General features: G+C 32.0%; 2 protein-coding genes across 2 annotated transcripts in view; both read right to left on the reverse strand.

Moving 5' to 3' along the window:
* Positions 1-5,170: 5,170 nt before the first annotated feature.
* The window catches only part of LOC125845554 (putative disease resistance RPP13-like protein 1), a 53,259-nt gene continuing 42,987 nt past the window's right edge, over positions 5,171-15,442 (reverse strand). The window contains exons 3-4 of the mRNA XM_049525091.1: positions 5,628-5,741; positions 5,171-5,542 (exon numbers count right to left, since the gene is read on the reverse strand). The gene's annotated coding sequence lies outside the window, so the exon portion shown is untranslated. The remainder of the gene's footprint in view (positions 5,543-5,627; positions 5,742-15,442) is intronic.
* LOC125844537 (putative disease resistance RPP13-like protein 1) overlaps positions 6,381-15,442 on the reverse strand; it is a 73,253-nt gene continuing 64,191 nt past the window's right edge. The window contains exon 3 of the mRNA XM_049523845.1: positions 6,381-9,584. Coding sequence (XP_049379802.1) covers positions 6,381-9,584 — 3,204 coding nt within the window. The remainder of the gene's footprint in view (positions 9,585-15,442) is intronic.

A 15,442-nucleotide genomic window follows, 5' to 3' on the forward strand; every position in this document is an offset into this window, starting at 1 on the left:
GCCTCCATAGGATCATATTTTGGGCTTTTCCTCATCAATCCAACCAGCCCACTTCTAAATCCAAAAACCCACCAAATTCTATACACTTCTTTCAGCAACCCATCCCCTCACTTAACCCAATTCTTTTTCATTAACCAAGCTGACCCGGCCCACTTTCTATTCAATAGAAACCCAGACGTCTCCAATGCTCATAGCAACCAAACGTCAAGCAGCAAATTTACAGCGACTTCACGATGCAATAGAACGCTAACGCCTTGTCGTCTTCCCCAACGTCTCCCTCTTTCCAGTCGTACTATCGCAGGGGCAAAAGCATGCGTCTTCGTCCTTTTCGGCTGTGAGATCGCTCCATGTAGCACAAGAGGGACGTTGGAATCGATCCAAGTCGTCCATTCTCCCTTTCCTCTTTCGGAATGGAGCAAAATCTTCAGAAAACGATGTTTCTCCGTAATAGGAAAAGAATTCGAATTTGAATTCAAGATGGGCCTTAAATCTGATTTTTTTTTATCGGTTTCCCTCCAAGAAATTGGAACCCTAATCCTTGTCTATAAATACTCTCTTCTCCATTCACTGTAGGGTTGGAGATTTGGAGGAAAGATTTCTAGTTGAAGAGTCTTGTTTTTTCTTAGAACTTAGGCAAAGAGAAATTGAGCTACAAGGATATGCGAAATACATAAAAAAAAAAAAAAAGGGAACAAAGAGAGGAGTTATTTTCCACCGAGCCTCATTCCTCAGGCTTGACCACCTTTCTTGGTCTAAGTTAGTTCGAATGTCATCGTTGTTCGCTGTTAGGTTGGTTGCTGGTGTTGGAAGAAATTCACTGCCTCCCCTGCTCGTTTGGTCTCACTTCGCTGCTCCTAAAAAGGTAAATTCCTTTTAATGTCATAATTTATCTTAGCCGAGAAGTTGGTTAATCCGTAGATTCGAGCTTAGTTTTGGTTTGCTTGGTTATGATTCTCATTGATGAAACCTCTTCGGTATTATGTCGATAGACCAACTGGTTCCATGTTGTGAGAGTGTAGCTGGTAACTTTTGTTTTGTTTTGCTTGATTGGATTTGAAGTTTGTTCGGTTTTAGCTTCGAATGAATTAGATATATAGTTCCCTTCCTCATCTTTTACTTTGCTCGATTCGGATACTGCCCGTATCATATTATTTTAATATGTCTGATACTCGTTTCCTCTCTGCCTGCCTAAACTATGTGTTTTCATCATTTTCGACCAAATAATGTTCTTATCCCGATTTTGCTAAAGTTGTCTCTATTTGCTAAAAAATCGATTTGAGCTTTCTTTTTTTTTTTTATCATTTGAACCCCCCCCTGCCTTCCTACATGCGCCCATGTCTTCAAACATTTCTTATTTTCCTTAATTTTGTTGTGCTTTACTGCCCAGTTTGAGGATTGAACTATAACGGCAATTTCAAGTCGGTTCGAAGCTTGGATCTTTCTGTTAATCGCTATTACCCTCTGTTTTAAGAAGTGTTAAGTTGAATAAATTCACTCCCTTCATGAGCATAACTCAAGTCAACTGTGTGTTCGTCTAGTTCCCTTTTGGCATTGATTTTCTTTGTTATATTTGCCTATTTGTGAATGATATATGAGTCGCTCGATTGTTTAATTTTGAACTCTCTTAGATGTAGATTTAGTTGGTTATCTGTTCAAACCATTTTATGGTCATATTTCGGTGCATTTGGTGTACACTTTGGACCACTGTAATTTGCAGAATTTGGTCATGAGGGCTAGCTAATGTATGCATTCTTGTCTCATTTTTATTTAACTTTGGGACAGTGAGATAATCATGTGCAAAATTTGCCTCACTTCTTTTTCTTTTCATATGTCCTTTTGGTTGCATTGTATGGATTTAAAGCATGCCCCCCATTGCTAATTTCTATCTTCTGTTCTTTTTTTTTCCATGTGTGAACCGTCTCCTCCGAGTCCTTGGGGATTCCCTTTCCGTGCATTTTGTTAATTGGGCCTTAGAGGCCCAATTATATTTGCTTGCTCGAGTCTCCCCATACCAAGCTGCGAAACCGGCATATAGGCAGAAGCTGATAAATAAAGGCTGGAAATTAAATTTTGCAGGTCTCAAAAGGCCCCAAAAAGGCTGATATACCTGCTGTATACACTTGTATACAGCCGAAAATGTGATTTACAGGTTGCAAAAAATACAGGGATACAAGTTTGATGATAAGACATAAGTCGCTAGCTATTGTTCAAGGAAAAAACGCAGAAATATGGACCCCAAATACGGTCCGTATACAAGTGTATACATAGGGTGTATACACAAGTTTCTTGAAGGAAAATGGGGTCAAAAGCCCAAGGAAATTTCAGCAGGCCCAAATTTGACATGTTTTTCCTTTCCCTCTCTTACTTACTTTATTTGTATTTGACTAACACTTTAATTATCTTATGATTTAATTTAATTAAATTCCCGAGAATGGCCATTTCATTTTATTTTCGAATTAAAGTATATATATTTCCTTACTTAGTTTTTTATTTTAATATTAGTCTTGTTGACATTTTATGAACCATTCCCCTTTAGTTCATTCCCCCTTAATAAATAAAGTGAGAAAAATAATAATAGTAATAAATAAATAAGTTAAAATAAATGAGTCCGTTTACCTAGTTAAATTTTTTTTAAAAAAAAATAGTTAAAACAAATGAGTTCTTTTACTTCGTTAAACTTTCAAAATTAGTCAACGTCGTGAGTTCTTTACTTAGTTAAATTTTTAAAAAATATTAGTTAAAATAAATGATTTCTTTTATTCAAGTTAAAATTTTAAAATTAGTCAAAATTATTTTGGTCAAATCGTCGGTCAACCGCGAGTTAGCGGGCATTCCGACGGCCTAACACCTTTTCGGAATGTACATTTGAACTCGAACCCTTTTTCAATTGATTTTATTTGTTTAAGTCTTTTGAAAAATCTTGTATTTTTTCTTGATCTTTTACTAAAAAAATTAAGTGACGACTCTGTTCTTTTGGAAATTCGATTTCTCTTAAATCATAAGTTTAATCTATTTTTAGAAAACTCAGTCATTTTCCTTTTACATATATTTTCTAATAAAACAATCATACGATCGACATTCATCCTGAATCAACCAAATTATCAAAATAGCATGAATTTTATACAGTACACAATAAAGTCACACAACTACTACTTGTCACATTAAAATAACACAGTAATAACATCAAAACAAAGACATCTGATATTCACCAGACCTTTGTGAGCTTATAAAATTTGTAAATATCCTCAACATCATATCATCATATACATATATATATATATATATATATATATATATATATTACTAAAAGTGGGAAGCTCCAAAGTGTAAAGTTGAAATACCATTTTACCCTTGTACTAAAAACTTTTTTTAAAAATCATATATTATTAGTTATTATATAGTAAATATAAATATTATGGGATGCTGAAAATCTACTTTCTTTTTTAATGAAATAGTAAAATTCTTGAAGAATTTGAAAAGTCAGTTTATATATTAAATATAAATATTATGGGATGATAGAAATCTACTTTTTTCTAATGAAATAGTAAAATGCCTGAGGAATTTGAAAAGTCGGCTTAATAATAATAATAATAATAATAATAATAATAATAATAATATATATTATTAAAAGTGGAAATAAATTTAGGAAAAAGTTAAATTGTTGTTTTCCCCCTATATTAAATTAAAATGTTATAAAACATCTAATTTATTATATATTCTATCATTAATTAAGAATATCATATTAAGTTTTACAATAATATAATTAATATGTATTTGAGTTTACATACGGATGAATTAATTTCCTTGGTACTGCCTCTTATTTCAATACTCTAGAATGACTTGTCATTTTCCCATATCAATTCAATGTTTTAAAGTTCTTTTCAACTTCTAATAGTAAACTTTCAGAATTTTATAAATAGCCAGATGAGTGAATCATGCTAGACTAGATCCATTGATGTTCTCCCCTCCTCCTCTTCTTCTAAATTCATCTTCAGTGTAGCTGGTAAGGGTTTCATTGATATTTCTCATATGTCGGCTCTCTTAACCATCTATTAACTTATTATTATGCTTGATTATGAATTATTCTTGGGCTGCTGATAATTCTATCACGGCATACAGAGTTTCTTCCTTTATAAATTGGACATAAAATGTTAGTCCACTAGACTTTCTTATGAAAATTTTAATTTATCGGTTATTCTTTCTTATTCAGATTAATATATTACTTTGTATAACCTTTTTCATTTTGTATGCATATGATGACATGTATATTTTATTATTTTTTAAAAGTTAATTGGGTTGATATTACACATGTTTCTATACATAAGTTAGGCCTATATAAATTTTATATAATAATAAAAGTCAAACGTGCACGTTCTCAGAACTAGTATTTCATAATAGCCAAGTGATTATAAATATCAGCAGCATCATTATTAACAAACCTGATTAGTATAGTAGTATAATTCTTTGATATTTTTTCTACGAAGAAAAGTAAATTTCACCATAGTCCATCAATGATTCATAATACAGAAATTGAATTGCGAAACTTGCAACTCACAACTATGCTCACCCGGAAAACTTCAGGAATCAGGACTGCTGAAACTTGGAAGCATCGAAAATTAAACTGTAAAAAACATTCATAAAACAAATTAGAAATCGAAAAAGTAACACAAACAGAAATCGTGTAAAATAATAAAATCGACATGCCTTTAGAGGAATATTTTCTGATAGAATTGAAGAAAGTGAATTAAACAAAGAAGAGCCAAGTTTGTAATATTTAATTGGCTCGGACACACTTTATAGCTGTTATAAGATGAAATTTTAAAAATGTGTAAATGAAGCATCACAATTAGGAGCTACGGGAAACATTTCTAAACAGGGAAAAAAGAAATTTATACCTCAAGCAAAGTACTAAACGGTGATCCATGTCGAAATTAATACCATCGAATTTTCTATCTTATCGCGACTTTGTATTCTTAAAAAAAGAAAATATCCATATCATTCGACGTTTTTCCTTTTCAACGTTAGAGCAAACATATGCATAAACTTGGGTCAGAAAATTAATTCAGTGAAATGTGAATTAGGCGACATCAACTTAGCAAACACTTCATTTACTCAATCAGAAGACATGTAAAACTAAAGATAGAAGAAGATCAAGAAAAATGAAAATTTTGGATCAGCAGATGATTTAAACAACTTTCGAACAATGAAAACGATATTTTCAAAAGCAATTTTCCATTTTAAGTATCTGATTACCAGTAGAAAACCGATATACTCCAACATCATTGTGATGCAAAGTGGGGCAAAACCAATTTAGCACCGCAGTAAGAAAGGGAGAAGAAAAAAATATTTGTACCTTTCCCATCAAATGAAGCAGGAATTGAAAACTTGGGTTGAATTCTTCTACTCTGTTGATGTCTTTTGTGTCATCAGAATTGAGGCTTGAAGCTCATGAAAATGGGTTCTAGAGAATTTTGAAACCGTTGATTTCTCTGTTTCGCAGACAGATGACTGATGAGGGTGTCAATGAAGGAAATCTATTTAGCTGATTTATGAGAGTGCAAACTATTACTACAAAATAAGCATCTTGGTAACTGAAACACCAGTAAATCATTATTTTGTTATCTAACCTTGAATTCATCACGAGCAGTATATACTTCCTTGACTTTCGCTAGCTCTGAGGTGTCACTCAAGGTTGAGTAATGGACATAATTTGGAGGAAACTTCATGATCCTAGAAGTTCTCTGCATATCAAAACCAAAAAACTGATGTAATATTCTGGATCTTTGAATATGAAAAAAAAAAACTGATGTAATAATGCAGTCGCATCAAACTTGAAACCAATGTGGTACAACATGGCATAAATAATGGAAGCAGGCATTCAAAGTCGTTTTCACTTTCTTGAAATTTGAAGCTTGATGTAACTCTTATCAAGGTCTTGGCTACCTGATTGAGAAGAGTGAGGTTGCATTTCTTAGACCCTAACATATATTAAGCAATCAATTTTCTTGAGCAAATTATCTCAATTCCTACCTATACTAGATTTCTTTTACAAATATAAAAGATTTCATCCTGATCTAAAGATATTTCGTCGACTTCAAAGAAGCAATAGATGGTACACACTTGTCAAAAAGAATTAACAAACAATCAAAATATATTAAGGAAATAGAATAACTTACATCTATCGGAGCAGCACTCGTTTTAATCATTACAGGTTTTGCCAATGAACATATATGATTTGAGCAATAGACTTACCACACTGCTGAACAAGATTTCAAAAAAGTAAAAGAATTGACAAAAAAGCAAAGGGAAGAAAACAAAAATAGAATGCTTCTGAAGAAAAGAAAAACTTACATTTGTGAGAGCACCATTTGTTTTAACCATTACTGGGATTCACCATCGATCTTTATGGTGGGAATTTGAGCAATATTTGGCCAGTATTCCCCCTTGTCAAATTCTAGTAGCAATGGACATTCTGAAATATATAGTTTAGAGAGGGAAGATGGCATCCCTTTTAATGGAAGAGAATGGAGATTAGGGCAATGGGAGATGTCCAGCTCAGAGAGGGAGGAGGCAAGTGCTGATTCAGGAAGTGATTGGAGATTAGGGCAATTACAGATGGACAGCTGAGAGAGGGAGGAGGGCAGTGCTGATTCAGGAAGTGATTGGAGATTAGGGCAATTACTGATGTACAGCTGAGAGAGGGAGGAGGGCAGTGCTGATTCAGGAAGTGATTGGAGCTTAGGGCAATTATAGATGGTCAGCTGAGAGAGGGAGGAGGGCAGTGCTGATTCAGGAAGTGATTGGAGATTAGGTAAATTCCAGATTTGTAGACTTTGAAGCGAAGTGAGGTGCAAAAACTGGATTGACTGAATTTGATGTAAATTACCCTCAATATGTAGAAGTTGAAGAGAGGTGAGGCTTTTGAGATGTTGGCTGCTTAATGTTTTCAGATTCCATATTCTAAGTGTTTGAATAGAGGAAGGCAACTCCCAGTTCTCAGCACCAAGAATCTCTTCATCACTGCCATCATGAGAGATCTCTAACTCTCTGAGATAGGGAAGTCTCTGTAAACGCCACTCCTTTCGGCCGTTCACCAGTTTCTTGCACTTGCCGATATGAAGTTGTTGTAAATTGAAGGGCAATCCTCCTTCAGGAAAGGACTCTATTTCTGGACAATTATCCAGATTCAGTTTCTTAAGAGATGGAAGGAGTTCCTGCATATGTTCTGGCAGACACTTCAGCTTCTTACAGCCAACAATAATCAGTGACGTCATCTGGGTCCCCCCACATGCCACCGATAGTTTTTCAACATTCTCACAATTCTGAATATGGAGTCTTTCAGTCACAGTAGGAATCAAAATCCTAGTAAGGTTGTGGCAATCCTCTACCCACAAAGAGCGTGCTCTTAAGTGTGATATATCATCTATACAATTACATCCCGCCAGTCTCAATTCCTCCAGAAACATACTCATCTCACCCACTGGCGGATCCAATTTCAATTTCCGGCAATAAGATATGGATATTGTTTTCAAGGTAGTGGGCAGTATGCTAAAAGGAAAGGAGGTAACAGAGTTACAATTACTAATATGTAATTCCTCAATCTGCTTCATTCCCTCAATTTGGGATCTAAGCAGCTCAGCATCATCAAAAACAACTCCAACCTTTGGACAACCCCAAACTTCAAACCTTTTTAAACTTGAAAGTTGGATGGGTGTCTCCAAACTGAGTTCAGGGCACTTTCTAATTGAAAGGCTCTCAAGTGTAGGGAACTCTCCATTTCCTAATACGTGCCATTGCTTCCACTCCTGCATATCTTCAAATTCAAGCTTCTCAAGACAGTTAAAAGGCTTTTTGGAGGACAAATTGCCATAGAATTCTTCTGTCACCTCTGTTATTCCATGCATCCCTCTAATGATAAGATATTTCAAAGAAGGAAGCTGTCCTAGTGCCGGCAAGGAATAACAGTCCTTGCAGTTGCTAAGAGACAATTTCACCAGATTAAGAAACAAAGGATCAGCTAGCCAATTTGGAAATGTTGTCCCTCTATATCCAGTGATTTCGACTTCTTTTATGTTTTTATGTGGGCATAGCTCATCAAGTATGTCTCTTTCTGTTTTTGAATTGTCGGCACTACTACTTTCACTCCACTCCAAAGATAACTCGTCAACATGATTCTTCTCCCTCATCTTTGCCTTCACAGCTTCCCTTCTATCAACCACATTTTGCAACTCTAAAACAGATAAAGATCCATACAAGTTCTGTGCTTCACCCAAATCTTCCATTCTCAAACAACCGAGAAAAAACTTGGTTCCCATTAGCACTTGGAGGCTTTTCAACTTGCTCAGATGTAGGGGCGTCTCCAAGCAACAAGTGTTGCTTATGTCCAGATGACGCAAGTTGATCAGCTTCTCCATCTGCAGCGGTAGCTCCTTAAGATTAATGCAATATGACAAGAGAAGTGTCTCTAAGTGATACAATACACAAATGGAATTAGGCAACTTTTCAATCCCTGTCCAAGAAAGGTCCAAAAATCTGAGGAGCTTTAATTTGATAAACAAGTCATTTGGCAACTCCTTAATCACGTAATGAGACAATGATAATGCCCTTAAGGATGTTAGTCTTGGCAATATGTTATGCAACACCCTCTTGCTTAGACTGTCTAAATGAATCACGCGATCAATACATATCGGAATCAATGTCCTCAGCTGCTCCAATTTGTAGAGGGGTGTCAATTTCTCAAACTCACCACCATATCCCTTAGAATATGATAAGTGTCGACTTTTTTCCAACATATGAGATCCTTGGCTCTCTTCCAACCTGATACAAAGTTTTGAAGATGCAATTTGGGCTAAATCATTGACAAGGTCATGCATTAGGAATAATTCCTCTATGTTCCTTTTAGAAGGATTTGGGACCTTTTCTAATAATGATCTTGATCTCAATTCGAGAAAGTATTGGTTGCCTGAATCTTGAATTATCTCATTGTCCTTTGGTACGAGACCGTTAGCATTCCACAGATGAATAACTTGTTCTTTCCTAAATGGATAATCTTTAGGAAATATTGCACAATAGGAAAAACATCGCTTTAAATGTGCGGGAAGATCATTGTAGCTCAACATCAATGCTGGTAATATGTCATTATCTCGCAGCTCCCATATTTCACATCTCAAAATACGTTTCCACTCTTCAACCTCTGATTTGGAGCGTAACATGCCAGCGAGCGTCTTCAGAGCTAAGGGCAGTCCTTTGCACTTATCTGCAATTTGTTTACCGACCTCTTCAAGTTCCGGATGTCCCATAAGATCCATGTTTTCAAATGCATGTCTTTTAAATAAAGACCAAGAGGCTTCAGTTGACAAATTGTCCATGCTAATTTCCTCCTTTCCCATCATCAAGGCAACACTCTCTTTACGTGTCGTCACAATGATCTTACTTCCTACATCTCCTTGTACAAAAAGATTTCTCAAGTCATCCCACTTGTTGTAGTTGTCATTCCACACATCATCCAGAACAATAAGAAACTTCTTTCCCTTTAAGCTTTCCTTCAATTTGACTTGTAGCTGATTAAGATTGTTGTGGACATCCTTTGAGTCAAATGAGCCAATTTCTTTAAGTAACCCTTCCGTTATTCTCAAAGCATCATATGGCTCAGAAACACAATACCAAGCTTTCAAACCAAAATGGTTCTTCACCCTCTCATCATGGTAAACGGCTTTAGCAAGTGCTGTCTTACCCAGGCCGCCCATTCCAACAATAGGAACTACAGCCAGATTATTTCCCTTTGTATCCTTAGACAATAAACGACCAACCAAATTCTCTATATCATTCTGCCTTCCAAAGATACCAGAATCATCAACCAAAGAAGTTGAAGGTGTTCTAGTTTTTTGTTTAGTTGAACCAAAATGTTCCTTTAAGCCAAGGCGTCCAATTTGCTTTTCCAACACCTCCAATGTTTCAATGGTTTCTTCCAACTTCTCCTTTATGTTAAGGAAAAATTCATCAGTCAAGCACAGGTTGAGGTCACTTACTTGTTTGTTGCTTGTTTCTGCAAGATTTTGATGCTGGCCTTCCACCTTAAGCCTCAAAGCTTCATAATTGACTTCTTCTATCATGTTTTCAGCGCCATCCACAGCACTCTGGAGCTTATTAAGCCATTGGCTCACATGTCGATTTGATGCTTGCTTATTCTCTGCATCACTTAGCACAATCTGAAGACCAAGCAAAATGTCCTCCAGCTTCTTTAAGAGCTTAACATGATCCTTACGCTTCCGAAACATGTTGAGCAGATCACCGTGAGGAGCAAGCCTATCAAAGAGAACATTCAAAGCTGAAGAGAGAAATGCACCACCAACTGCTAAGCCAATCTCCATTTCTGAAATCTGCAAAGCAAAACAAGGAAACACAATATGATTCTTTAAGAAAATATATCTTCAAATTGTCTCAGTTAAGAGCTTTATTTTACCTGTTGAATGCTAAGAGTAATTTGCAAACAAGAAGGATCAGTGATTGCTCTCTCTCTTTTGCTTGTAATTAGTAAAACTGTCCTTTTTACTCTTTTCAAAAAGTATAATTCAACTAATTGAATAATTGAGGCAATAATAGAGGAAGGTATCTTTTGCTTTATGTCTATTCATTACTTTTGTTTTTATGCACTTGTCCATTTTTCAACAGCTCATTGTATATCATGTATTACTATATTATAGAAGACTCTAGGAATTACTATCATTGTTCCAATAAGATCACTACAAATGTCTAATATATTTATAAAATATATAAGTGGGCCCCATCACCTTCCACTTAAATACTACATATTATATATTATTAATTACTATACTATAAATCACTACTAATATCCAATATATTTATCAAACTATATAAATGGGCTCCATCACCTTCCACTTAAATACTACATATTATATAGTAATTACTATACTATAAATGACTTAAATACTCCATATTATCTATTACAATAATTAACAATTATTTGACACTTTAAATTCTATCAATGCCATATAAATTAGGATAAAAAACCTAACATATAATATTTAAATATATTTAAAAATAATATAAGTAATACTATACATTACAATAATTAACAGCTTAATTATTTAAAACTTATATAAAAAATTTAATTGACTCTCTAAATTCTATTGGTACCACATAAAATGGATTATATAATAAACATATATTGTTTGAAATTGACGAAAAAGAAACAATAAATTACAATAATTAATAAAAAAAAAGTCCACTCCAAAAAATCTATCAATTAACAACATATATTGTTTGAAATTGACGAAAAAGAAACTATAAATTACAATAATTAACAAAATAAATCTCTCGACTCCAACAAATCTATCAATTAATGCCACATAAATTGGGACATGGCAAATAACATATATTATTAAAAAATTAGGTTCAAAATGTACTAAAAAATACAATAATTAACAACTTAATATATTAAAGAGACATATAAAAAAGGGTTAATATTTGAAATTCTGCATCTGCCACATAAATTAGAACAAAGAGAGTAATAAATATTATTTTCAAAATTATGTTAAAAAAAAGTACTACAAATCACAATAGCTAACAATTTAAAATATTTTTAAAATCATATAAAAATTTCAATAACTTCTCAAATTCCATAATATGACATAAATTAAAAAAAAAGTGTTATAAATCATAATAAATAGTACAATATTTAAACTACTTTAAAAGCATTATAAATTGTAATAAATAATACAACAATTTAAATTACTTAAAATTTAACGACTTAAATTTTTTTTTAAAATGTATTAAAATTTTGGTTAATTGTCAAAACTTTACATGTGCCACATAAATTGGGACATGGACAGTCACACATATTTTTTTAAAAAAATTACATTAAAAGTATTCTATCAATTAACAACATATATTGTTTGAAATTGACGAAAAAGAAACTATAAATTACAATAATTAACAAAATAAATCTCTCGACTCCAACAAATCTATCAATTAATGCCACATAAATTGGGACATGGCAAATAACATATATTATTAAAAAATTAGGTTCAAAATGTACTATAAAATACAATAATTAACAACTTAATATATTAAAGAGACATATAAAAAAGGGTTAATATTTGAAATTCTGCATCTGCCACATAAATTAGAACAAATAGAGTAATAAATATTATTTTCAAAATTATGTTAAAAAAAAGTACTACAAATCACAATAGCTAACAATTTAAAATATTTTTAAAATCATATAAAAATTTCAATAACTTCTCAAGTTCCATAATATGACATAAATTTAAAAAAAAAGTGTTATAAATCATAGTAAATAGTACAATATTTCAAGTACTTTAAAAGTATTATAAATTGTAATAAATAATACAACAATTTAAATTACTTATTACTTAAAATTTAACGACTTAAAAATATTTTTTAAAATGTATTAAAATTTTGGTTAATTGTCAAAACTTTACATGTGCCACATAAATTGGGACATGGAGAGTCACACATATTTTTTTTTTAAAATTACATTAAAAGTATTCGATCAATTAACAACATATATTGTTTGAAATTGACGGAAAAAAAACTATAAATTACAATAATTAACAAAATAAATCTCTCGACTCCAACAAATCTATCAATTTAATGCCACATAAATTGGGACATGGCAAATAACATATATTATTAAAAAATTAGGTTCAAAATGTTCTATAAAATACAATAATTAACAACTTAATATATTAAAGAGACATATAAAAAATGGTAATATTTGAAATTTTGCGTGTGCCACATAAATTAGAACAAACAGAGTAATAAATATTTTTTTCAAAATTATGTTAAAAAAAAGTACTACGAACCACAGTAGCTAAAAATTTAAAATATTTTTAAAATCATATAAAAATTTCAATAACTTCTCAAATTCCATAATATGACATAAATTAAAATAAAAAAATAATATATATTGGGCCCCGTGCTGGCACGGGGTCCTATATCTAGTACGTTTTAGAATTGTGAAGAATGGGATTCTGTTCCATTTTTCCTTTTCTCTAGGTATTATTTTTTCTATGTTTACTTGAGTCGATGATCTATCGGAAACAACTTTTCTACCCTACAAGTTAGTGGTAAGGTCCGCATACACACCCCACTTGTATGTTGTTGCTTCTATTTTTCTATGTTGAAGGTCCCTATTTAGGTCCATGTACAACTTTGTCCCAATGGATAAACTGAAAACAAGGATTCACCATTTTATTGTTCTTTCAAATCAAAAAGGAAAAATAAAGAGAGAGAAATCAAATAGATATCAAAATGCCTTTTCTCCATGTTAGCAAAACAAACTAACAAGAAATTGAAGAAAGTATATCTATTGAACTCTTGAAGAAATTGAACCAAAAGTCTTTTCAGAAAAAAAAAAAAAGGGTAATATTATAACTCTTGAAGAAATTGAACCACCAATAGTGGAGGCTAATATTGTTCAGTAGATTCTCAGATCAACAATTAAAACAGAAAACAAAAAAATAATCAAAGACAATAAACATTCAATAAAGTAGTGATTCACATACATCAAAATTTAAATATACAAATACCATACATTAATAGAGCATTTTGCTTGTTATTTGGTTCTTTTCAAATACATTTGCACTTGCATAGTTATATTTTTTAGTCTACACTTGTATATCCAATACAACTGATATGAGTTGTGGTGGGATAGTTGAGATTTTTCTACCCTTATTTAAAATTTAGAAGCACTAGTTGTGGAATTTGGAATGGAAAAAAATATGTCAAGAGTGCCCCTAAAATGTGCAAAAATGATTGGATACCTAAAACGAGTAAGAAAATAATATATGCACTATAAAAATATATAACACGTTGCTAATTAAAAATTTTACTATGGAAGAGGTACAACTTGTATTAGTTGTGTGAGGATATTTTTTATTGCAATTATATGCTGATTTATGGGATCTACTCTTGATTTTTATTTCTTTGCCTTTTGTTTCTCTTTGATGGTCTTCTCTTCTTCTTTTTTCTCGTCAGTTTTTCTTTTAAAATAATATATTTGAAAACCAATTCAATTACTCCTTCAATTTTATAATATAAATAAAAATATATTTTATTTTTTATGGTTAAATAATTACCTAAGATATTACTAGTCAAATTTAAATACGAATATAATTTGTATTCGTATTGTAGGATTAAACCATTTTTCATTTATCGTATTTTAAAATTTTCATCTTTCTAATTCATTTCTTTTTAACTTCTACTTTTAAGATCCATTTAAACATAAAAATTATTTACTTTTTTAAAATAATCTATTTTTAACTCACTTTTCACTTTTGAAATTGTATTAAAGTACATTCAAACATGAATATCATTTCAAATATTTTTTGCAAAAATCATTTCGAATATATCTAAGTTTAATAAAATTTTCAATTTAGAAGAAAAATGTTCGAAGTTGAAGAAGAATGATATCTGGATTTTTTATTTTTTTTTGGATATGATGAGCTTAAAGAATAGTGGACTCCATAATTCACTTCATTTATATTATTTAGTATAATTTTATTGGATCATGTCAATTTTAAATTATATTTTCTCTTTCTTCCTAATGTTTGGAGCTTTAAAGTCAAAGAATGGGCCCACTATATCCAAGTGTCAAAGAATAAGTGAAGCTTCACACAACTTTTGTTGGTTGTGCTTCTACTATACTAAAATTTGTCGTTGCTAACTACGAAAATAATATATCCACCTATCTCTCTTTTTTGCTATTGGTACAACTATGTTTTAGCCACACAAAAAAAAAAGCAAAAATATCCTTTTTCCCAATTCAATAATTGAAGCAAGAGGAGAAGGGTATTTAGGGGAAAGGGGGGCCACCCAGGTGGGGGATTCAAAAAATAAAATGGGAATTGAAAACATAATATAAAAGGGGAAGAAATGACGATTTTAGTCCCTATAACATTGCCTCTAAAGTCGACTAATCTATTTATTTTCCTTTTTTTCTAACATTCTTTTTCTCCCCTTTTTTGTTATTTTTTTTAATTTCATGTAATGTATTTATTTATCCAGAGGCGTATCCAAGGAGGGGTCATCGGGTTCACATGAACCCATGCTCCCTCCCGAGATCATATATAGTAGTGTTATATTTTTGAAAAATATTAAAATATAGATGTGTGAACCCATATTTAGAGTATCATATAATGCGATGATGACTGGGTGCACCTCTCTACGTGAGGTTAGAAATTTAAATTTTATATTCATCTTGTTTTATTTTTGTTTGTAAAATTAGATAACACCTCTCTAAATGGTTATTGGTAACACTTTTGACATTTTAATTAGCTTTGGACCTATAATATTAATTTTAACGGTTTTCAGTAATAAGAGCCTAAATGTCCAACCGATCAAATTCATATTTTAGATCAACCTTTTTGTAATAATGCACCCATCATTGCGAAATCCT

The sequence above is a fragment of the Solanum stenotomum genome, chromosome 11 (assembly GCF_019186545.1).
Source record: "Solanum stenotomum isolate F172 chromosome 11, ASM1918654v1, whole genome shotgun sequence".
Classification (NCBI taxonomy): Eukaryota; Viridiplantae; Streptophyta; class Magnoliopsida; order Solanales; family Solanaceae; genus Solanum; species Solanum stenotomum.